Below are 23413 nucleotides of genomic sequence, written 5' to 3'. Positions count from 1 at the left end.
ATCTTCCCTATCCCCTCTCCGGTAGAAAAATAATAATTACCACTTAGTAAAATGTTCTAACAAAGCAGCACATGATGCAGTGTGCCACTGATGTGATGTCTTTATTTTCGCTTGCCAGCTATATGGTAACATATTTATCAGGAAGAAAAAAACGTCATATGATATTTAAAAATGTCATCAAATCTTCTGCGACGTGTACATCCATTTATTCTTTCGATTAGCTGCTGGAAAACAAGTCAAAAAGTAAAAAAATTAAAACGAACTTGGCCGTGTAAAATGACGTCATAAACTTAACCTGATGTACTTGTATATCAAACATGTTAGATTATCGTCCGACACTTTACAATAATTATTTTAGTAGGGTGATGTTATGAAACATCACCAACAGAGGGTAGCATTCGTCCATTATAAACAGACCTGACCTGTCAATTGACTTCAAACAATGGAGAGGCCAAACTACAACTCCCATGATGCAACTCAAAAAGCACAGCTTCAAGCGCAGCGGGGTGAATCGGTCCCCCCTCCAGTTTCCAACAGCTCATCCCCGCTGTACTGCAGATCCGCTCCAAGAGAAATGGCAGCAGTCTTGTCCCGTGCCCTCAAACTACCGGGTAAGATGCAAACACCGTGATCTCAACTATAAACACGAGGTAGTGACGTCCAGCGCTCTATATAATCAGCATCATTGCCGAGAACACCACGGAATCTGTCGCATCTGACGTGCAAATCGGTCATTTTACGCGCCACTTCATTAGCATCCTTCCGGCGCGTGGTGAGTGTTTCAGGACATCATTTATAACGGCCGTACACTGCGCTTAACGAGGGCGACGCGTGCATGTAATTCAGAAAGTGCTCGCTAATTTTCTTGTGTAAGCATCTCTGCTATCTGCTAGCAGTCTGCTAGCTAAAGTTACCCCCTCAGAGCCCATTGTCACATTGACCCGAGAGCGCATCTTCACCTTCTTGTTACCTTCAAATTATGTAACATTAAAAAAAAATCCTTGATCCATTTTACCGACTTCCTATAATAATCCCCGAAATATAGATCTCCAATTTATTATCGAGCTACACAAACAAACAAATAAAAACCTGAAAAATAAACAAACAAAAAAATGCATTCGCCAACCATGTGCAAAGGACAGGACAGACTGAAGTACATCGTGTAAAGTTACGGTTGTGTAGCATCTTAGATTGAAATTAAATATTCTTTCGATGGTAATTTAAGTTAGTTTGTTACGAAGGTGTCCCTGATGGTGTAGCGGTACACTCCCGTGACTTGTATGCAGGCAGCACGAGATCGGTTCCCACGCAGTGACGGTTTGGGTGTGAATGGTTGTTTTTCGCGATTATGTTCCCTGCGACTGGCTCGCGACCAGTTCAAGTTCTTGTCTGCGAACCTCTTCAGGATAAACCGGGTTGAAAATGAATGGATGTTAAAAAAGTCATCAACGTTTTTTTTCTGATAATTATGACATTATTAAATGTTGGATATTTTAGAATGTTCATATTTCTCATAAATACATGTAATATCTGCTGCTCTCTTGTGGCATCAGTGTTGCGGGAGTGTCAATGACTCACCGATTTTCGCCATTCGGGTTTCTGTTCCTTTCCCCAACGTATTGCGTTGGCTACTTAACGCTCTGTTTGCTGTCAAGTAAATCGCTTGATTCACTCCAGTCTCAATGCATGTCTGTTTATTCCGTCGGTCTGTATCATGATGTCGACATTTTGACATAATGGCGCATTTGACAAACTCAAGCTTCAAGACGTGTGTGTGTGTGTGCGTGCGTGCAGGGAAAAAGGGCTCGGAGCTGGGTGAGTACGACCCACTCACCCAAGCAGACAGCGAGGACGAGAGCGAAGAGGATGACCTGGTACTCAACTACCCCCGCAACGGTCTGGGCCGGGACACCTACCACGGCGGCGGCTCCACAAAGCTGCGGGGTGGTCGAGTCGGAAGACTGGTGGCGGCCGGAGATTCGGCGCAGGAGGATGACGACGACTGGAGAGAGCGACTCCCCAGCAAATGCCAGCAGGACAGAGATGATGTGAAAGGCGGGCCGTACTGGAGCCCGTCCGGGGAGGACAGGGAGCAGTGTGGCGGATCTGGACTGAGGATTCACGGGACTGAAGAGGAAGAGAAGAGGCTGAGGAGGAAGAACGCCGTGCGGGCATCTTTTTTCCTGGTGCCTCTCGTCTGCGCCATGCTTCTCGTGCTTCTTTGCGCTTTCCTCATTCCCTGTCAGAAAGGAGCACTGGCAAAGAGGCCAAAATGGGAGAGAGCACTCGGGGATGCTGGAGGTAACAAAACCAGAATTGCTGTATTTGTATATCCAGGCTGTCCAAAAGCCACCACGTACTTTTTTTTTGTTTTCTATTTGGTTGCAGCTATCGTTTTGGACAGACGTGAAGGCCATCGCGTGGCAATTTTGGCATCACGGCTTCAATTGGCGAGCAATGGGCCAGGAAGTGTTATGCTTCCAAAAACTGCAAAGCCTTAAGCAGTCAAATGCCGATGGCCTCACGTCTGTATGGCAGGTTCATGGAACACTCAAAATCGTCCATCGGTGTGAGCGCGGATGGTTGTTCGTATCTTGCATATTTATGTGTGCTCGCAAAAAGCATCGGCCCTTCAATAAGACGATGTCAATTGAAATGAATATTCCTCCTTGGGGATTTTCTAATTTGCACCAAATACATCGGATGATGTCATTGCTACGTGAATCATTTGCTCCATCTAGGTGTCACGCCGCCCGCGCTGGCATTATGGGATGTCGACGGCGATTCGGTGGATGATGTGCTGCTCAGCGTCACCGAGTGGACCAATGACACGCATCCCACACAAGGAAACAAAAGTAGGCCGACTTTTGATACTTTCTGACCTCTTGACGCGCACGCGTCGCCTCCGCTCGGATGACTTGTACCGTTGCGCTCCCAGTTTACAGCGCCGTCGCCCTCTCTGGTGCGAGTGGGCAACTGCTATGGAGGAAAGTCATGCGGGAGTCAGTCTTGTACATCCAGTGTGGCCTGCAGCTCAACACCAAGCCATTACCCGTATGTCTCCTCATCGGGAAGTCGAGCATCATGGCTGTGAATGGAACGTCGGGTGAGAGAAGCACAATTTGGTTTTCACATTCACGTCACGGTTGAGCACGCAAGCACCTTCGGATGGACCACAACAGAGATTCTGATCCGAGCTCACAAATACTGACAGACGCCCTCCATCGTCTGAGAAGACAGTCTTGCCAAAAGAGTTATTATGGAAACACAGTAGAACTCCAGATTTTCTTCCACCCCCACTTACTGTTATGGAAGCATCCCACATCTTGTATGTGTCGAACAGAAGCACGATGGCCGACGTCAAAGAGTTTTCATTTGACTTCACAGGGAAGAACTTGTGGTCCACGCTGCTGAGGAACATCGAATCCCAGGCGGTGTTACTCCCAGACGTCCAGGGAGACTCGGTCCCAGATCTGCTGGTAGCCACCCTGCCCGCCGATGAGGTGCAGCCACTTCCCACTTGGCTTCCTGTCCGCACATAAACAGACACAGTAGGCACGATGCGCGTGAGATTTTCAACAAGCCCCGCGCCAAGTGACGCAGCCAAACTCTCATGTCTCCGAGCTGTTTGGCGTTTCACTCACCACGCACGTCCGCGGTCACTTTCAGGCTCTGGATCTCTCCCTCACTTTAATTTCCGGGCTGACTGGAGCGAAACTGGGACAGTCGGTGTCGTTCAACCTCACCGGACAAGGGAAACTGATCGGGCCTCTTCTGCATGAGACGCAACAGGGGGCACACTACATCGTGTTCGGCCTAGGTAACCGCAGAATCTCAGCTCGTTGTTCAAGATTCCGGACACATAAGTATAATTACGCAACGAGTAGATGGCTTGACACTTATTTCATCTCTACAATCGGTCTGTCTTCCGAGGTAACGTTGTGGCCATCTCACTGCGGGATATGTACGTCCGTGCAAACAGCAAGTTACCGGTGATTCCCGCGTTGAGACGGAAGGATCCCGGGTGGGAGGGACTGAAGAAAACCAACTCCTCCTCCTTCATACACATTTTCAGGTTGGCCTGAGCAGCAGCATTGCAGCATGACATAGCAAAGAGCCTCTTGTATGTTGACTGGCTCCCTTTTGCAAATTAAATGCGTGCTGATTGTTTTTTGTTTTTGTTTTTGTGCGTGTTTAGAGGATCTGAAAGCGTGGAGTTCTTGCTGCCCCTGGTGGCCGGTTTTGGCACCTACCACAACAACCTGGACACAGTCTCCAACCTGAACACCAGCAAGAGTGACTGGGTGTTGGTGTACGGCTTCAGCAAGATCTCTGTGCTAGGCCAGAGGGATGTCCGCAAACGGTGGACCTTTAACTCCGCCCCCATCCACAGGTCCGTATCGAGCCGTGTTGGAACAGAATGAATTTGGAGTGACGTGTCTGTGAAACATGCCCTTGTGTGTCACAGCCAGCCAACTCCAGGACATTTTAATGAGGACGGAATCCTCGATCTTTTCTTCCAGCACTCGGCAAATGGCATTATGAAGGTAATGCGAGGTTTTATTTTAAGCTTTTAAAGCAATCAGGTATTTTTTCGGTTGACGCCTGCATGGTTGTTGACCTAATTTCTTTCTTGACGTAGGCGCAGGTGATTGATGGTGCAAATGGCCGTCCTCTCTGGACGGCGCAGTTTGTGTGCCCCCGTCTTGTTTTGGAAACGGCAGCCGTCTCCACTTCGACCGGCCTCTCGGCTTTTGTCTTCTGGGCCAGCGAGCCAATCGGTGCGCAGAAGAATATCACCAAGGCAACTGTGAGTCTGCCAAGAGAGCAAGCGTCCTCAACATTGGTTGTTTCTAATCTCACTTGATTTAGCCGCATGAGAATATACATACACCAGAGTATGATGAGGCGCAATGCAACTTCACTTCAAACGATATCAGCCGTAATCAACCTTTTGTTGACTCAATACTTATCTGAATGTGTCAATCAAAAGGGAGGTTTATCATCTGAAAGAACAGCATTCTCATCAAGGATATCTATTTCGTGAATAAATGTACCTTGAACACACAGGTGGCCCCCCCGGCTGTTGTGGCAGCAGAGCCGGTCATCAGAAAGCTGTTCCTGTTGCATCCTGCCTATCCCTCGATCCTGATGCAGCTCGCCACGACCACTGATACCGCAGTGGCTGCTACAGGTAGAAGTCAGAGAATACGTTTATCAGAAAAAAATGCAAGAACCCCCGATATTCTACCCAGCATGTCCAATGACTCTGTTCATTGGATGTTCTCCTCCATCCTTTGTGCCAGTGAGTTATGAGGAGCGCCAGAAAGACGCATCTTACATCACCGTATCCTCGCGGCCGACACCCGACTCGAAGGCCGCCGCTCGGATCGTGAAGAGCATTCGGCTCCGGGCAGCCATCGCTCAAGGACAAGTGGTCAGATTAGGCCAGAGCAGCAATTCTGGGACAGCTCTGAAACCAGACGTGTTTGAGCTTGACAAGTTCTACAGACACCTGTTCTTCAAACATCAGGTGACGGGGCCGGTGGCTCGGGGGGGTCCTTTCCTAGCACAGTCATGAACTGTTTTATTTGACCTTCATGAGTATATACAGCATGACCACACATTCAACATCATGCAGGATGGTCATACAATGTGCATCACTACTCATGATTTTTATTATTTTTTTTAGTAACGGGACGCTTTTCCACCATGCTGTGTCACAAGAAGGGGTACAACTGGAGAACTGCACTGAGGAGAGATTCATTTAGACCTGTTTACATTACGCCCGTTTGTCTATTTAATTAGCACTTCATTTCAGTTCATTAAATGTGAAGTGTTTTTCGTCATGTTATTTATATCATGTTGACTCAAAACTTGTATTTATTTAAACGACAGTGTTTTTAAGATTTTAGTGAAAGATCAATTGTTTGGACTTGAACACCGCACATTGTTTTAAGGGAAAAAAGTATAAATGTGGTACTTTATGGTTGTAAATCTTACATGGCCAGTGTTGCATATTCTCAGATCACAATGAATCACGAATAGAATCCCTTCAAGTGATCACATGGTAATTTTGTAGTTGTTGTGTGTGTAAATATCGATTTCTGTACAGTATTTATTGGGTTGATGTATTGTGTGTTATACTGTTTGTATTAACTGCTGTTTTTTTTCCTCACTTGGCTGCTCAAGAGTACAGTATGTTATGTGTAAGTTGCAACTTCCGGTACTACAAAAATGAAAAATTTCCACAATACGGATGTTTTGTTTCTTTAACTTAAATTAATTGAATACACTTTCCATTTTGTCTCCCCAATGTAACCACAGCTGACTTTTAGTTACTGGTCGTGTTTGCGTCCATACCGTTGCTGTGCCAATATATTGGCGCTGGGTGGCGCTGTTTTCGTCGCATCCTCAACGTGGTTCCGCATTGCTGTCTTGCCGCATCCAAACGCTGCTTATCATGGCGTCAGCCCTTAGTCGACTTGGCTGGGTTTCGGCTGTCACAAACGTCTTCGCCTCGCCGGCAAAGACCGCGACAGCATGTCGGACGGCTGTGTGCTCCTCCTCCGGGGCCATTCTACCCAAACCCAAGAAGGTGAGTGTTCATACGAGCCGAGTAAAGCACAGCGTGCACTCAATAGGACGAATCACTTCTGGTACTTGAGATTTCACCGTTGAAGACTGGCACAGCCACGGAGGAACCTTTTTTTTTTTTTTGCTTGTTTTTTCATTTTAATCTCTACTGACGTTAACCAACCGAGTTGTTTCTATGGTGGGGTGCGGGACACTGGGGAAACAGACTCCCTTCGGCCTTTGGCGGATCGCGGCGGTAGTGGTGCCCTTCTTGTATGTGGGGACTCGGATCAGCAAGAACTTCGCTGAGCTTCTGGAGGAACACGACATCTTTGTACCCGAGGACGACGATGACGACGACTGATGAGCGCCGCGAGCCAATCAAGAACAAAATCATCGGGGCCAGGTTTGTGCTGCGTTCAATGGCATTCCGTAAATATAAAAACTAAAGCAATGTTTTCAGTTACGTGCACGAACACCAGTCAGCAACTGAATAAACTACTCGTATTTCAGATGAACCTAAAATGTACTCCTTATTTCGACCTCTAAACATTTAAATGTCCAACTGTTCAAAGTTTCAGTACAGTTTTAAATACATCTTTATTTTCTTTAACAAGAAGCTGAACACAAATTCACAACAAATATTAGATCCATAAAGGGCCAAGTCCATTTCCTTATTCACTATGAATCGATATTTAAACACTCCTCTTAATCATGCTGTTCAAATTAGAACAAGAGATGACAAACAATTGCAGTGTGCAACTCATAGAGACATACTGGAAGACGCCGAGAAAGGCGTATTAGTCGACGTCCGGGTGGAAGAACTACAACTGAATTTTGCCATTCAGCTCCTTGTTAGAAAACAATTATTTGGTCAAAAGGTAGGCTACTGAACCAAAGAGCTGGATCTGTGAAGTTGAAATTTTAGAGGTCAAAGTTCATCTGTAGTTCATCTTATACTGCCTTGTTTTGCACAGACCAATTCATTCATTTGTTAATACTTGAATATTTTTCCTTTTCTTGACAGATTTTTTTTTTGATACATCTGCGGCTACAAGTCACCACTCACCCAGGAGTTCTTGCGCTCTCATCAGGATTTTTTTTTTAACTGTCATTGAGCCTGATAAAATCCTCTAGCAATGTTTTGTCTTCGCATGCTGTAGTAAAGGTTTTGATAATGTGCTCTATTTTTGTATGTCATCATGAGAAACAATACTACAATGAGACAAATGGCTGCCCATGATGTTTGCATTTGGGATAAGAATATCAAGGTAGGGTATTTCTGTTCAATAGCCCCTCTAATAGCAATCCCGACAAAAGCTTGTTTGCTCGTTAATAACAGACACAAACAAGAGCCTGTGAATGTTTCGTGTGTATTTACAATGAAAGGAAACATCTGTCACAATAGGCAAGCAAAAAAAAAAAAAAAAAAAGGGGGCGCAAGCCAAGTTGGAATTCAGGGTTCGTGACCCCGGTAAAATTTAGACAGGAAATCAGCAGGGCGTGGTTCCTCAGACTCATGGAAGTAACGCATAATGTGTGTCTTCTGTTTCCATACGTGGATGGTCTCCTGGAGTTCCATTTTCCCCTGCAGGTGACATTAAATGCAGATAGGAAATAACTACAACAATTCCTAACGTGAGGCCTATCCGATATGGTCACGAAATAAACTCCAACGTGTTACCTTAATAACCAACATGTCGACCACACGGGGGTCAGTGACATGTTTGTTTTTGTTGAACATCTCCCTCACTTTGTCTCGGCCCTGTTGCGTTGTTATATCCAGCTGAAACATCGCCACTGTGGAAAAATACAGATGAGAAACTATGCTGACACAGCATCATCTTCTTTCAATCATTTCCAAGGACTTCTACCTCATTGCCTTTCTGTTATTCTTCCAGTCTCTTATTGTAACCTGCTGACGCTCTAAACTCAGTGTCCACTGCCATCAGAGAATATCTTGTTTGGAGCCTCACAATAGTAACTGTTACATCTTTGATCCAATTCTGGCTCGAACCCGGTATTTCATTTCATTGTACAGCTCCTTGTGAGTTGTGCAAAAAGTACTTTTAGTGGGCCTACGGAAAATATATTTTTGTAAGTAATCTATTTGCTATTGGATTACAATTGGTTTGTGATAGACCACCACATTCATCAGCTGTATGAACAGCTCTCCCTCACAACATTGCAAACCTCGAACCCACCGGTACAGTGTGTGTGCGCATACTGTATATAATTTTGTGTGAACTAAACGGGATGGTTAAAGGGTTTTAATAGGAAATATAGGAAACACACATTTAAATGTTAATATTTATATGACCCCTTCGTTTGCTTTAGATGAGGTAATAGTTTGATATTTTACTTTCATAGTGAATTATCTTTTTTTTTAAAGCACATTAATGAAGATTGCAACGCAATATATAACATATAAAGTGTTGAGACAGTACAGGCGTACTCATAATAGTCAGATGAACAATACTGTGATGACGTTTATAAAATACACGAACAAATTCTCTTCAATGTTTTAGTGGCGAACTGCTAGCCGCTAACACAGACACGACCTTGACACCCTTAGCCTTGAAATCGGACAGCGTCGGGCGACATACCTGTGTTAGGGACTTCTCGGTACCAGGCTCGGTAAAGCTCCCGGACTCTGCGTTTCGCTTCGTCCAAATCCCTGCTAAAAATGGGCTTCACAACTTTGGCCGCACCGGCAGCAGTGCGAGTCGCAGCTGTCGACGCCATGACTGCTGCCGTCGAGCTTTCGCGTCTGACTTATTTGTCGGTGTTGTAATACAAAAAGAATAGCGCCCTCTAGAGGACAGGCGCCAGCGACATATTTACAGAGAGAACGACATGAGCTTCTCGTTTTATTGATTGGAAAAAGTGGATAATTTACAAAATACCGTAAATACAGTATATTAAATATATTTTTTTTCTAAAAGGTAGGTGAGTCATTTCATCAAAACATATTTGAGTCCCATCTTTGTCAACAACTTGGCTCATTAATGCAACACCTGTCAATTATTTTTGGCCAGTAATGATGAAGACGCAGAGGAAAAGAAATTGGGGTGTTTTGGGGCAATAAAGCAATCCTGAATTTTTCCAAACAAAGGAATTTGAGGCTGAATTTGGTTGGAGACAATTTCTTTCATGTCTAATCAGCCTACCATGAGTGACAATTTGTTTTGCTCTATTGTATGAATCCCAACTCTTTTCCAGCATCTTTACAAAAATAAAAGACAATCCAAGCTCAGGTTTCCTGTTTACAACAATACAAAAAACTAGCCTTTCATTTAAAAGTACAGTATGCTGTACAGCATTAAAAAAAACAAAAAAAAACTGAGATGACAGTAGCTCTGTGTCAGCCGGTGGCCTCAAGCCGAAAACAGACACATAAGGATATATTGGTTCATCCATAGTAAAAGCTGAAAATAACATGAAATAACTGAAACTATTAGCAATATAACAGTTGACAAATATTCCAGTTTTAAGACAAAATGCACACTCATACATGCTTTCTTTCACTCGCTAGAGGCAGAAGTTTCAGGAAGAATGGCAAAGTGCAGTTTATGTCACACATAGTCCAGTGTAATGAAGCCAGTTTGCAGCTGGGCCTCGCTGCTGATTGGCGGAACGACTGAAACTTCAGGCACGATCGTGGCCCCGCCCTCTCAAAGTTTGACCGTTTTCTCTACTTTTCTGTATCTCGTGTTCATTCAGTCACATTGAAGCAGACACACCTGCAAGACAGCAAACAGACCGACTCGCGTCAAATTTTTATTTAGCATTGAATAACAATTGGAAGACATTTTCTGCCCAGAGCCGAATGAAAATGTCAAATAATCCACGCACTGTTGTGCATTTACAGAAACATACACTTAATAAGACGCATCAATTCAAACCTTTCTCTAAGCAGGCTCTCAGTGGTCCATGCTGTTGCCCAGCCTTTGGCCCTCCTGCAGTGCGGCCATGGCCAGCCTCAAGTGCTCCTTTAGACTCTGGATCTCCCGCTCGCTGCGCCCTTTCATCCCACTCAGCTCCTCATTGACCTCCGCGTATCGCTCGCTGGCCAGACGTTTCTCCTGGTGTGAATGATGGACATTTGTGTTAAAATACTGTTGCATCATCACATCCCCGAGGTCAACGAGCCCTCACATTTTCCTGGTTCGCCATTCGCATTCAGTGTTGCTTTTGAGCCCTGAACACATTTTTTACAAACTTTCACACGCTTCACAGAAGGTCCACACAACGCAGGCGGTTGGGAATTAAAAGATTGGGCCAGAGGAAAGATCAGGGAAACCATTCATCCAACAGCATGGACTATGCGACCCAGCGCCTGCTTAACCAAGTTGAATGATGTCATCACACACATACTGTACCGTGTTGAGGAACTGCAGTTCATTCCTTAGACAGCTGATCTCCTTATATAAGTACTCAATCTCTTTTTCTTTTACCCTGAGAAGTACCTGGAAGAGAAACAACAGTGTGGTTGGTTTTCATTTCCTTCGGTAAGGTCATCACACATCTCAAACAGGATGGCACAAATTATGTCATCTTTAGATGTCAGGTTATTCCGCCAATGCCGACTTTGGGGTATTGACATGGATTCTAAAAATATTTTACAGCAGCGAATGAAGGAGAGAGTGAGGAGTGATGTCTGACTTGCACATTGTGCGGCGTTCTTGCGGATCACAACAATCCGCTTACAAAAGACCGAGGTGGTGTAGCAACCTCACTCCCACACACTTGCAGCAGGCAAACTCACGGTGCGAATATACAAATGCCGCCTCCGCAAATGAAAGGACTTCCTCCTTATGTACTTTGAAGTGTTGAGTTGAAAATAGTGTGTCCTCACCTCGAGTTCACAAGATGTTGCTTTTTTGTTGTCTTTTGAACCCAGATCTGAGTTGGTACATCGTATGCGGATGAGCTCCTCCGCCAAACGGTCCTGTAAACTCTGGAAAGAAGATTTCTTCAAAATTAATTGCCATGAAGTACCTTTTCCTTTGTTACTGGACAAACTGAAAACACGTATGACAACTTTTCTGCCGTGATCCAAATTTCTGTCTATTTGTGCATTTTAGTCAGAAAACGTACTTTGTTCTCTTTCCTGAGCTGCTCAAGGTCTCGCTCCTTTCGACTGAGTTCTCGCTCCCTTTCGGCGTTGTTCTGTTCAGCTCGGTTCAGCTCCAGACATTTCTGAGAGTAGCGCTCCGACAGTCCGCCGAGTTCTCTCTGCAAGGCCTGACTCTCTGCCCTGCAGACACGTGGAAATGAGCACAACTTTATGGTACCTCAGTGCAATGCTGTCCATTCACCTCGGGAGAAGGAACAGAAAGAGGGAAAAAAAAAATAATGAAAGAATGACAAATGAAAAACCGTCACTTCATGTTTTAATGAACCTTGATGTGACGACACTTCCTGAAACCACCGCAGGAAAAGCATTGCAGCGACTGCGTGAAGCTTTTAAAAGAAATGCCGATCTACAGCCAAATTCTTTGGTGGCCACTGTGGTGATCTTTTTTTTTTTTTTCTTCAGACAAAGAACTGTGAACGGCGTCTCAATATTGGACAAGCTCAGACTGAATCAATGCGTTCCCCATCAATCAATTCATGTCACACGGACAAAAATCTCTTACTGTTGTTGGATGCGCAAGCTCTGTGGATCAAGCGATCCGCTGCTTAGTCTGTTGACCTTCTCCACCTCTCTCTCCAGCTCCTCTTTGTGTTTCTTCTTGACCGCCTCCATTACTGAAAGAAAAACATGACATTCTTAGAAGCGAGAGGCACCACGTCTTCTTCCAAATAAGGTGCGTTTGCGGTGGTCAGGTTGTTTATGCAATGTGAATCTCGAACTGGGTTCCTGGGACCCCCGGGCGATCCTGGGAAAAAAAATGGACCCCCGGTAATGAGTCCCTAAATCAAAAGTGTGCAAACTTCTGAGTCAAAAGTGGTGCATAGGATAGTGTGGCTGGGGAAATAAGAGCAGCAAAGTCACTTCCCATTTGCTTCCAGTGTGCATTGATACTGTATTTGCGCGGACGAAACAAAACAATTCACATGCAATTCACCACTTTCAATTTTTTCGTACGAGTCATCCCTTTTTTTTGTTTTAATTATACACTACAAAAATGTAGTCAAGCTGACCTCGTGACGTATCTTGAATCTCCTCCAGCAGCAGCCTGTTTTTCTCGGTTTCTAACTCTGCCATCTGGCGGTCGTGCTGCCTCTGCAGCTCCGCCATCGCTTGTCGATGAGCCTGGTCCATGGCAGTCAGACTGCGGCTGCACGGACCGTCAGGCCCACAGCCACCCGGCACCCCTCCGCCCCCTCCCCTTCCTCCCCCCTGTTGTAGTTGTTCAAGCTGTTGCCTCAGTGACGCCACCTGAAGAGAGACAAAGACGGAAGTAAAGCCCACTGAGAGCGCTGAACTCAGTCTAACCATGACCGTCGCATTTCTAAACGGCGAGGGAGGATCTTTTTCAATCCAACAACCTTTTGACAATACAAATTTGGAACAGCTTTTGTATTAAAAAAAAAAAAAGAACACACAGAAGCACAGAAGATTTAGCCGCATTCCTCAAGTCCAATTAATTTTTTTGACATCATCCTATCTCTCTAGAAATTTTGAGCTTAGAGGAAAACAGCTAAAGCAAACGCAAGCCAGAAGGAAGTGAAGTTTGAAGCATTAAAAGGCGGAAAGGGGAACAAGACTTCATCTAACAAAAGAGATGAAGGTTAATTTGCATCTGAATTTTGTTTGCAAATTAAAAAAAAAAAACCTGTCCACACACTACCTCCCTCTGCAGCGCCTCATTGGCTGACTGGCTGGAAGGCCGTGACCCCACTGTTGGTTTCTCTTTTAAAGGCATCCGCTCAAACTCCGCCCACTTTTTCTCAATCTCATCCTCCACGCGCAGCTTTTGATCGACTCCTCCGCCAGTGCCCTTCCGAGAGAGCACAGCCTCCCACTGGCCGCTCGTGGCGTCCCGTGTTTTGTCCTCCTGCCATTGGCTGTGCGCCTTGTGGTGGCCCTCCCCGATCTCTCGCTGACTGGCCTGCACGTGGCTGGACGAAGCAGAAACGGGCGAAAGCTCGACGTAGTCAAACCTGCGCGGAGAGGCAGGAACTTCCAAGGACACGTCAGCGTGCCGTGATGATGGTCGCCGGGAAGGCGCTTGAAGGCGGGAGTGGGAGTTTTCCTTGTCACTACTGCTATCAGGCAGTCTGGAGAATATTTGAAACAAACAACAACAGAAAAAGGATCAATTTTAAGGTAACAAAAAAAAGAATAAAAGTCCTTCAACTCTTGTTTGCATTAACTTTAGCAACGGCGTGACGATACTGATGCCCATGATTATTTTGGTCACCGTCATCGTGATCTTACATTTATTTTCATATCATTTCATCTCTCTCTGCATTAGCATCATTTTGTTAGTTAGCGGTAGAGGATAGGATACAATCTGAAGCTGCCTCAGGGATGGGCAACTGGCAGACCACAATCTGAAAAACTATAACTTGACTTTCTATGAAGAACAATGCAGTAATTACTGTGTGATGTCTGGTGAGGTACTGGGCCTGATGCATTTCTTTAAAACCTCAATCCAGTTCCTCCTGATTCCCGCTGTCATGGCGGAAAGAGTGAACATCGCCTCGCGTGTCTGGAGAAGAACAGATGAAATGTTCAAAGATACCAAGATGTGGCCACATTTTCATCAGATGGGAAAAGAAAGAAAAACAATCAATGTTCAAGCAGTGAAATACTTGCCTGTATCTGAAACCCATAATTCTTCTCCACATCAAACTCCGACACCTTGATGCAGGATTTCAGATCAATTTCCCCGTCCGAGTCATCTTTCTGCCCAGAAGACCCAAGCGCCCTTTCAGTTGATGTTCCAACGCGCCTTTTATTGTTTTGATGACTCATGTTCATTTATGCTTGAGAAAACAGGCGACTCCACTCAACTCACCTCCTCCGCACTGGAGTCTCTGTAGTACTTCAGTCCAGCATCGGTCAAAACAAACCAATGCTTCTTCCACTGTATGTAGGAGATATCAAATGTCAGACAACGCAACCGAAACGTATACGGACTTCAAAACAGAAAAGTTGAAGGGGGACTGAGCAGCCCAAAACTGCTGTCCACTGATTGGACTCGAGAGAGCGGCTGCAAGGAAGGGAAGATAAAAACACAAAACTAACCAAGGCAGACAGGATTCAGTCATTTGCTTCTCGTGAGTAGAGCGCCGGATTGTGTTTTGCGCCGCTTCTTTTTTGTTGACTTCATTTGGAGTCCACACTGTAGTACTGTTGGCATGTCACTAATTTCACGGCGCTGTTAATGCCATTATCTTTACTGTCAGTGGTAGATAAAGTATGGCCCGAGGAACACACACACAACAAACTCTTATCTTCAATCAGACCCACTGAGCATTCAAAATAAACTATTTTCAAGATAGATTTTAACTTTTTTTTTCCTTTTTCAACCTCATCTGCAAAACTCCTTGCCCATCTGTCTGTGTGTGAAATTAAATGTGGCCCTTGAGCACAAAAGTATGCTCACCCCTGCATGAACCTTTGCGAATCAAATGGAAGTGTGCTACTTGGTGGGAAGGTGGAGAGAAAAGAGTTGCAGGAGAACAAAGTACAGTACATCTTATGGGGTATTTCACCTCGCCACAATCGTCCAGTTTTGACATCCATCCCTTCTTGAAGTTTAGGAGGTCAGGCTGCGGGGCAGAGAATCACAAATCAACGTGAGGAACCTTCACTGCAAATACAGAAGTGTCATATGACAGACGAATAGTTTTTGCTCCTGATGTAGATATTCCATCGTATATCCACTGCATGCAACATGGCCGTGGTCTCGTGCCGTGCGACAAAGTTGCATCGTCAGGCACAGGTGTGAAAAGTAACAGCCAACTGCTCCAGTCAAAGGATTTACTATCAGCATCAGCAAACCCATTAAACCAAGGGAGGCGTTTAAAGAGGGCAAAAGTATCACTCTTTGTCATAAACCAGTGACAGTAGAATTTTTCTTTTTTTTCCAAACTAACCCCTGACCCATATCCAGCAGTCAGTCTGTTTCTGCTTTTTAAACCGTAGAAAAACATGTAGGAGTCGAGAGGGAGGTTTTGGTGAGTACAGTACTGTACTTGCTTTCCGATGAGACAATCTTGTTTGCGGCGCATGGCTCACTTTTGCTTCTCACTTAAAACGACTACTCCCACAATTTGTTTCACAAACGTTAGTCCAACACTCTCAGTAAAAATGACAGCAGTCAATAAATACCGCTACAGTTTCCTGTGAGAAAAGTTTGGAGCAAATAGGGACGAAGCGGGAAGTCAAACGAGGCATTTCACCAGCATCCCAGACCAGATTGTGTTCCGATGTATCAGTATTATTTTTAGCATTGTATCAAATTAGCTCTTCACCTTCTATTGCACTTGTCCTCGTTAGGGTTGAGCTGGAGCCTATGACATTCGGTGTGAATGTTGACCAGACAAATATTTTGCCAAACGATATGTTTAAATAACGAATATGTCGAGTTGAGTTGGGGGGGCTTCACAGGGGCTCCCCGGGAAGGCTTTCTATTCCCCCAAAATCGACGCCCATGTACAAACTATTTAACTGTGTGGATGTGTTTTGTCTGTGGGTGCGTTACAAGAACCTAAAGTTGAGACTTCGTAAGCACAAATGGGGGTGATTTGGTCTGGTTGGTTTATGATGTATCTTGCATATTATGACATTGTTATTGTCGCTGACAACGTGCCGATGTCATTGCTTACTGTAATGACTAACGTACACGAAAGCACGAAGCAGCTGACAGATTTTTAGAGTAAACAACGCATAAAGTATGGCTCAAGCAACCGGTACACCTTTTAGATGCTACGCTGGTCTGAGAAATGGAGAAAATCCGAGTTGGGAAGCGTACAAAACTAAATTTAGTGTCCATATGAACAGTTCGGAAGCGTAAATAGCAATAAAGCTACCAACTTAAAACACACCCTTGTACTGTGACAAAAACGCTGTCCAAGACGGCTCATTTAACGTAAGCATGTATTAACATGCAAATGGAGAATACAAATGCAAAACTTTTAGACTGAAGTAGTTGCCATTTGAGCATCGGGTTTCATTTGCAAAATCGTCTATCTATGAGAAAGGAAGAAAGGAAGACGTTGCTTTGAAAAAAAAGACTTACCGTCATGATAACAGGATCCGGTTAGGACGTGGTTGAAGGAAAAAAGCAAAGTACCGTTAACTCATGAAAAAACACACTTCTACCTCTCTCTGTTGGAATTCCCCGTTCGACTTCACCCAATCAACCCGTCAATAAAGTTGTACAACTTTCTTGGTCAAGACCAACGTTAATCGACTTTGGAAAAACCGCGCCATTCACTGTCCCATCAAGCGAAGCTTCGACCTTCTTAAGGAGAAAGTGAACTCCGCCAAACACAGACACGTTTGACGTAATTGCGGCTAAAAAAGATAATATCGTGTAGCGCGATCTTGGACAGCAGCGACTCGACTCGTATTTTTGACTTGTGGTTTACTTCCTGGGCGGCTCCGCTTGACTCTTTGAAGAAGAAAACACAGCTCTGTAGCTCCCGCTCGCGGTCCGCAGCACCAAGACTGCCAGCGCCAAGACAAACAGACACTGAGCACCTCGTTAAGCATCGTGAGCCGTTGCTGTGTACGTCCACGCGTCAGCCATATTTGATGTGGCATATCTACCAGGCGTCAATTTACGCCAATGGTTTGACTGCCATAGAGTGAAAACCTATAAAGTGCATAAAGTAAATGCCTCTAAATTGCCCACCACACACACACACACACACACACACACAGTCTTAATCCCATGAGATCTGGTTTTGAGTATAAAATGTCAATCGGTCGTAAATCTCTGTCCGGCAAATGAATGAGCCATCTTCATCAACCGCTTCACTTTTCCACATCCAATATGGTCGCGACTTAGACGTACAATTAGCGCCAAGGCGACGTCTAAGTATCTACATCTATGGGCCACACCACCTACATCCGGGTCACCCAATTTTGTCGCTGTTGGTTTCACTTGGAGCAACCCAGGAATTTCACCACATGCCCCAGCCAGCACACCACAAGTGACAAAGCTCAGTTTTAAGAAATGCCTGTAGGCATTAAGGTAGAGAGTCTACAAAACAACTGCATGTTGACAAAAAGAAGGTTCAGTGTAATCCACAAATAATAAACATGATCTGTGAACGCTGGGCAAGCTGTCATCTGGTCTGACAACAGTCGAAAAGAAAGATCATGTTTATTACCGTATGAGTGAGCTTTCGTGTTCTGAAGAATGGACTCCTGACACTATTTGGGAAGCATTTTGTGTTGCATTTATGGAACAAATGTGTTTTCATTTGCCACCAGGGAAAATTCAAAAAATAAATGAAATCAGTGAAAGTTGTTTGTACTAGCTGTGTCGCATACCTGCATTGGCGCTGATTTGTGATGATAATCTATCCAAGAACTGCCCGCATCTGCTGTGGGACTGCAAGACCTCTAAAAAGGAGTAACTCATAGTTAAGAAGAGCACAAGTATTCACAAGATTTCAGTTTTTTGAGTTAAATTTCAGGATGAATCCAAAATGCACAACATTAAAACCTTTAATGGTGAACTTAATTTGACCTTCTTCAAAATTCTGAATGCATGTGACAAATGTTCAGTCTTTTAACTGGCTAAGCTAATTTACGTGATAACTGCTACCTGTACCAAGTTTCTCCGCTAATGAAGGCCCTCCCAGATCTGCCATTGTCAAGCAAAGGCCAGAGTCGGCACGACATGAAAGCACTATCACGTTGAAGCCAAACGGTAAGCAACGCTTTCGTGTCAGGTTACCGTAGATTCGCATTAGCGGACATAGTTATGCGCATTGGCTTCTAATAACCAGCACATACTTGTGCAGCTAAGCTTTTGATGTGAAGGGGTGTTATCGTCATGGTAACGGAAGCATTTGCATAAGTGCACTATGCATTTGCATGAGATAGAAATGTTTCCCAAAACAGTTTAGTGTGAAACAAGAGTGTGCTGAAAGAATATTAAATGTGCTGCTTTGGCTGAAAAATGTCAGCGAATGAACAGACAGGCGGGCGGGGCAGACAGACGGACCCCAATCAATTGGATCCATTTCATTGCGATCTCTGAACCTACTTGCAACGAGGAGCAGGAGTGAACTCGAGGTAGATACCCGATACCGCCATAGTGCCATTCTCTGTCCGTTTCCCCCGTGTCTTCCCACTCTCTGGAGGGATGCTTGCTTAGGGAGTGGCTGCAACAGCACAATGGAGGTGTCAGATGAATCAATGAAATGCACGGAAGAAGCCGATGCAACCACTGAGTGCTTATGATGTGCCACCATTGCGGATGCGGTAAGCCGCCCAGAGCACATCTCACGTTTCATCGTGCGTTATTGCATTCAATCAAATCTAACCTGGCTGGTTTGAAGAGCTGCTGTCTCCGAGAGCACTGGTGAGGTCTCTCCATGTGGTCGTGCTCATCCCTCTGATGGATCCATTTGACTTTGGGCAGATCAGCCATCGTGCCATATTCCTCCTTTTTGTTTCCAGCGGAGGCCACAGACTCAGAGGAATCCATGGAGCTCTGCAATAAAGTATGGCTGTGCGTTTTCATCGGAGGTACAGGCGAAGGGCTCCTCTGAGCATGATGGGTGGTGTAGCGATCTTCTAGACCCTGTCGCCCATCCATAGATCGAAGACCACCGGAGCTTCTGTGAGTTTGCAAGGTGACGGAAGTGTTTCTGTGGACTTGTGCATTCCGCATGGTGGGAGAAGCAGCACGGGATAGCGAGGAGCTGCGCAGGGAATGTGTCGATCCCCGCCATGAGCGATCAGAGGCAGATTTTGAGACACTATCATTGTTTTTTCTCTGAAATGAACGGCCGCCCTCTCCATTGTTGGCATGTCTGAGGACAGAATAACCCGGTGGGTCATTGGTGGTATTTCCAGACGGGGAAGCGTTACGGGTATTCTTATTATTTCTCTTTAAAGAGCTGCCAAGCTCATTTTTACGAAATGAGGGTTGGTGAGGGGCCCTGTAGCTCTGTTTTGATGGCATAGAGCTATGGCTGTCAAAAGTTTTAACTTCAGACTTGCGCAGTGTCAACTGAGTGGAAGTTTCATCACTTCTCCTTGAAGGAGAGGAATTTCGACTTTCACGACCATTAAACAAAGTACAGCTTCCTGTTTTTCGAAGTGGATATTGACCAGTAGTTCTAAAGGATCTTTTTTCAGAATAGCTATCAAGGACTTGACTGCCACTGCCAGTATTGGATCCCGTCTTGTTAAGTTTTGGCTGACTCATTGTGTCATAACAACATTTGGTTGGAGGGCGGCTTGCGTTTTCATGATCGAGGCCATTCAGTCCATTTCGCAGGACAGCCTGACTTTCAATGTCATAGCCTTCTCTTATTGGGGACCCGCAGCGTCCATGATGACCTCTTCCGTCCAGTGAGGTCATCGATTCCGATTTACGAAGGACAAATTGGCCCGATGAACTGTAAGTTCTTCTTGTGGGCGAGGACACACGACTTTCATGGCGACTCCAAGCAGGTCTGCGAGATGGAGTGTGTGTAGGATTGGCGAGTCCGTGTAATGAACTGATCGTATTTACAGTTTTGTAGAGTGACATTTTGCCAACAGATGAGCTCCTGCTTTCCAGACCCCGACCACCGAAGGATCCACTGACTTCCGTTTTTCGTAAGGCGCTCCTAAAATCAGAGACTGTACTGGATTGGGATTTGACTGACCCGGCAAGAGATTTAAAGTTTCTTGGCAAAGTTCCTGAGTCTAAATGTCGGCCATGTGATCCTCGCAGGGTGCCTCTCAATCGGGGCTCCGTACAATCAACGGTATGCCCTCTGATCGGAGACGGAAAGTCACCATCCCTCAATCGAGCGTTTCCACGTGGCGGGGAGGAAGAGCGAGATTGTAGAGCTGAGCCTTGCCTCGAAGAATCAAAGCGCCCAAATTGTTGGGAGGCAGAATTGGAAGAAGCCGTTCCTCTACCGTAAGAGTGGATCAAGCCTTTTCGCTCCACACGGGCTAGCGACTCAGCTATTTTAAAAGGGGTCGGACTTGGAGAACAAGCGCCAACCTGTGCCTCAACCTCAACGGCAATGTCGTAGGGGTGAGGAGGAAGGAATTCCACAGGCAGCTCTTCATCCTGAACCTCGGGTACCTGCCTCTCAGAGGCCAGACCGAGATTGGGATTTCTGAAGGGGACGGTATCCTTGGGCTCGATGTTTTGACTGCTAAAGATTGGATGGCCTCTTTCGAAATGGCGAAAAGGTGCTTGGGGGCTGTTATCACGGGGGGCGCGGGCACCTGCTGCCCTCCCCAGAGAGAAGTAGCCGCTTTCTCGCTTCTCTATTCCTTCTTTAAACCCTGGTGGGGGGAAATATGAAGTTAAACAATGTGACAAAAAAATAGAATCCAAGAATGGTAACCCCAAGAGAAAATACTGAGCGCCAAGGTTTCCCGACGCAAAAACCCGACAAGATATGTTACGGACGATGGCTCGAGGACACCTCAGGTGGTGACATCACAAGTACTGCCAGGTAAAGAACACCTTTGGCTGTAACAGGATATACAGTTCCAACAGTCAGGCGCAGTAATTTGGAAGATGACGGAAGGTTCATACACGGAACTGGATATTCTCAACAAAAAACTGTGACGCGGCTATTAGTGGCAGGCCGTCTGTTTGATACCAATCGGGGGGATAGAAAAACTGCTGATGTCATCAAGGGCCTGTGTGCTCGTCTTGTGAGGACAAAAAGAAACAGTCCCGTGGCGACTAAACGACTACAATCAACCAAGAAATACACGACAAAATGAAGAAAATAAGACTGCTGGGAACAGATAAACATCCATTTCATGGAACAAACTATCATTTCGGCCGCCATTTTAGGTCACCGCTTCTGATAGCCTTGACGTCAGCAGGCCTGGCTAGCTCTGATCGCTCACCACTGACCTGAACGCCTGTTGAGACCATCTCTGCTGTGAGTTTCGTCCATCCAGGACCGGGCGTCGCTTCGGTGGGGTGACGGGTCAAGTCGAGTCATTCTCAGCGGCGGGTATTCATTCTCTGCGCTGCCGGAGCCGCTGAGCTCCCGGTAGTCGTCACTCTGGTCAAGACAGCTGTTTGGAAAGTGTCACGGGGATGGCGGTGGAAAATGAAAACAAAGATGAAGTTAAAGTAAAGAAAAAGTCTAATATGGTGTTGGGAACTGGTAACACACACACAAAAATTATAAATGACAAGGCAAAGTTATAATGATTCTTAATCGGTAATGCAGTTACCTGTCAGCGCTGTCGTCGTCGTCATCTCCGTCGCAGATGTACAGCTCACAGTCTGGGCTCAGAATGTACAAAGAGCTCTCGGCACGACCCGGTGAACCTCCAGTCACATCACAGCAGCTGCTCACCACCGACAAACGCTCCGAATCCTCCTGATAGGATGATCAACATGGACCAATCACAAGACACGGCCGTGCCACAGGGTTGGCCCGCGGCGGAAGAGGCGCCACCACTTTTCCTCCAAATCTAGAAGTCGTAAGCCTTCAATCCACTTCGTTGACGGCACTATTTGATATTCCGATTCATATGCACAACACGAAAGAAAATGTGTCCGACGGGCTCTTGTCTCTTTGGCCACTCTCTCACCTCTGACACACTGGCATGTGCAGTCTGTCGTTCGATTAGGGTTACACCTCTGTAACTTGACTCAGCTTTAACGGCCGGATGATGAATTATTGACACATTTTCTTGCCGCAACCTCCTGTTTTAATTTGATTGTAACTGATCCCCCCGTCGAGTGGCAGACGTGATCCTCACACACGCCGGGTAACTGTACAAACGGTATGATAGTAATATTGCTGGACAGAGGCTTTGGATAATAGCGCTGTGGTACAAGTGGTTTGCATCATAGCGAGAGCTGTTTCCAGCACTTTCGCATCTCACTGAGCTAAAGGCACGAAGGTAAGGTAAGCAAAATATGAGGATGAAATGATTTGTTTTGGGTTGTGCAGATGCACCGCTTCAAGCGCTCTTCTTACCATCTGAAGCCTCGCAAGATACGGCACCTTCCTGTCCGCCCATCTCATCTTTCTCACCTTGCTGCTGGTGTCTTTTTCCTCCGCCTGCGAGGAGATTGGCGTTAAGGGCATTCCATTGCCGGGTCCCGTCCCGCATTTGGATCCGGCAGGAGCGTCTACGGCGGAGTTCCGCTGCGGGGAATGAAAATGCCTTTGACGCAGGCAGTCATGGCAGCGGGAGGGGTCGAAGATGTTGGGTTGAAACGTAGGGCACGCAGGCTCGTCGTGAGAGAGAGGCATGATGATTTGGGGATGTGAATTATCATCATCGCATCCCGTGTAGGAAACTGAGAGACAAAAGCAAAAAGAGAGATCGTCAGAAAAAGAAGGGTCTTACAAAACGCATTTTATAGATAACATTCAATGATGTGGGTGGCTGGATCTGGTCTTAAATGGGATACTTGTGATCTAGTCCAACTCCTAACAGATTAACGAAGGAGTCCTTCAATGCAGACAAGCCCTTCATCAAGTTTTGAAATGAAACTTTTTCAACCAACAAAACCGATTGAGCCTGGCTGGGATCATCACTTTACTAAAAACGAGTGTTGGGCAATGAATTGTGCTGGGCTTCAAACTTAAATATGTCATTGAAGAGAGAGAGAGAGAAAAAAAACATCTGGAAGGTGGTAGCTTCCCACCACGAGTAAAAGTGAAACACAATCCAGCCAAAAGTGCTCTCAAAGTAGCACTG

General features: G+C 45.6%; 4 protein-coding genes and 2 long non-coding RNA genes across 7 annotated transcripts; 1 reads left to right on the top strand and 5 right to left on the bottom strand.

Moving 5' to 3' along the window:
* The first annotated feature begins 246 nt into the window (after positions 1-246).
* Positions 247-6256, top strand: fam234b (family with sequence similarity 234 member B). Its single transcript, XM_019870941.1, has 13 exons — positions 247-611; positions 1795-2301; positions 2742-2855; positions 2939-3106; positions 3388-3503; positions 3670-3820; positions 3934-4075; positions 4199-4393; positions 4469-4547; positions 4643-4810; positions 5071-5194; positions 5307-5533; positions 5693-6256. Exons 1-13 carry the CDS (start codon positions 443-445, stop codon positions 5693-5695), a joined length of 2163 nt encoding a protein of 720 aa, XP_019726500.1. The 5' UTR covers positions 247-442; the 3' UTR covers positions 5696-6256.
* On the bottom strand, positions 3298-3992 carry LOC109516425 (uncharacterized). The gene is made up of 3 exons (XR_002168333.1): positions 3900-3992; positions 3648-3774; positions 3298-3519 (listed from the first exon to the last, which is right to left on the bottom strand). It is a non-coding gene; the product is annotated as an uncharacterized LOC109516425 (long non-coding RNA).
* On the bottom strand, positions 4726-6463 carry LOC109516424 (uncharacterized). Its single transcript, XR_002168332.1, has 3 exons — positions 6364-6463; positions 5058-5188; positions 4726-4816 (listed from the first exon to the last, which is right to left on the bottom strand). It is a non-coding gene; the product is annotated as an uncharacterized LOC109516424 (long non-coding RNA).
* Positions 6464-7682: 1219 nt separating this feature from the next.
* ndufa6 (NADH:ubiquinone oxidoreductase subunit A6) lies at positions 7683-9364 on the bottom strand. The gene is made up of 3 exons (XM_019870951.1): positions 9183-9364; positions 8261-8376; positions 7683-8164 (listed from the first exon to the last, which is right to left on the bottom strand). The coding sequence occupies exons 1-3, from the start codon at positions 9319-9321 to the stop codon at positions 8033-8035; spliced, it is 387 nt and encodes a 128-aa protein (XP_019726510.1). The 5' UTR covers positions 9322-9364; the 3' UTR covers positions 7683-8032.
* Positions 9365-9433: 69 nt separating this feature from the next.
* triobpb (TRIO and F-actin binding protein b) lies at positions 9434-17126 on the bottom strand. Of its 2 annotated transcripts, XM_019870943.1 has the most exons (13): positions 16779-17125; positions 15250-15306; positions 14550-14618; positions 14348-14437; positions 14131-14240; positions 13377-13806; positions 12727-12964; positions 12219-12330; positions 11677-11836; positions 11435-11536; positions 10959-11045; positions 10482-10661; positions 9434-10319 (listed from the first exon to the last, which is right to left on the bottom strand). In XM_019870943.1, exons 1-12 carry the CDS (start codon positions 16782-16784, stop codon positions 10500-10502), a joined length of 1623 nt encoding a protein of 540 aa, XP_019726502.1. In that variant the 5' UTR covers positions 16785-17125; the 3' UTR covers positions 9434-10319; positions 10482-10499. The 2 variants fall into 2 exon arrangements, with proteins under 2 accessions (XP_019726502.1, XP_019726503.1); XM_019870944.1 differs by lacking the exon at positions 10959-11045 and having other exon boundaries at positions 16779-17126.
* On the bottom strand, positions 16871-22130 carry LOC109516413 (uncharacterized). Its single transcript, XM_019870940.1, has 5 exons — positions 21929-22130; positions 21600-21766; positions 19042-21013; positions 18762-18879; positions 16871-18112 (listed from the first exon to the last, which is right to left on the bottom strand). The coding sequence occupies exons 2-5, from the start codon at positions 21688-21690 to the stop codon at positions 18005-18007; spliced, it is 2289 nt and encodes a 762-aa protein (XP_019726499.1). The 5' UTR covers positions 21691-21766; positions 21929-22130; the 3' UTR covers positions 16871-18004.
* Positions 22131-23413: the final 1283 nt, after the last annotated feature.

Source organism: Hippocampus comes, unplaced genomic scaffold (genome assembly GCF_001891065.2).
Source record: "Hippocampus comes isolate QL1 unplaced genomic scaffold, H_comes_QL1_v1.1 scaffold343, whole genome shotgun sequence".
NCBI classification, from domain to species: domain Eukaryota; kingdom Metazoa; phylum Chordata; class Actinopteri; order Syngnathiformes; family Syngnathidae; genus Hippocampus; species Hippocampus comes.
The sequence above is the reverse complement of the archived record's forward strand: the minus strand, read 5'-3'. Positions and strand labels throughout refer to the sequence as shown.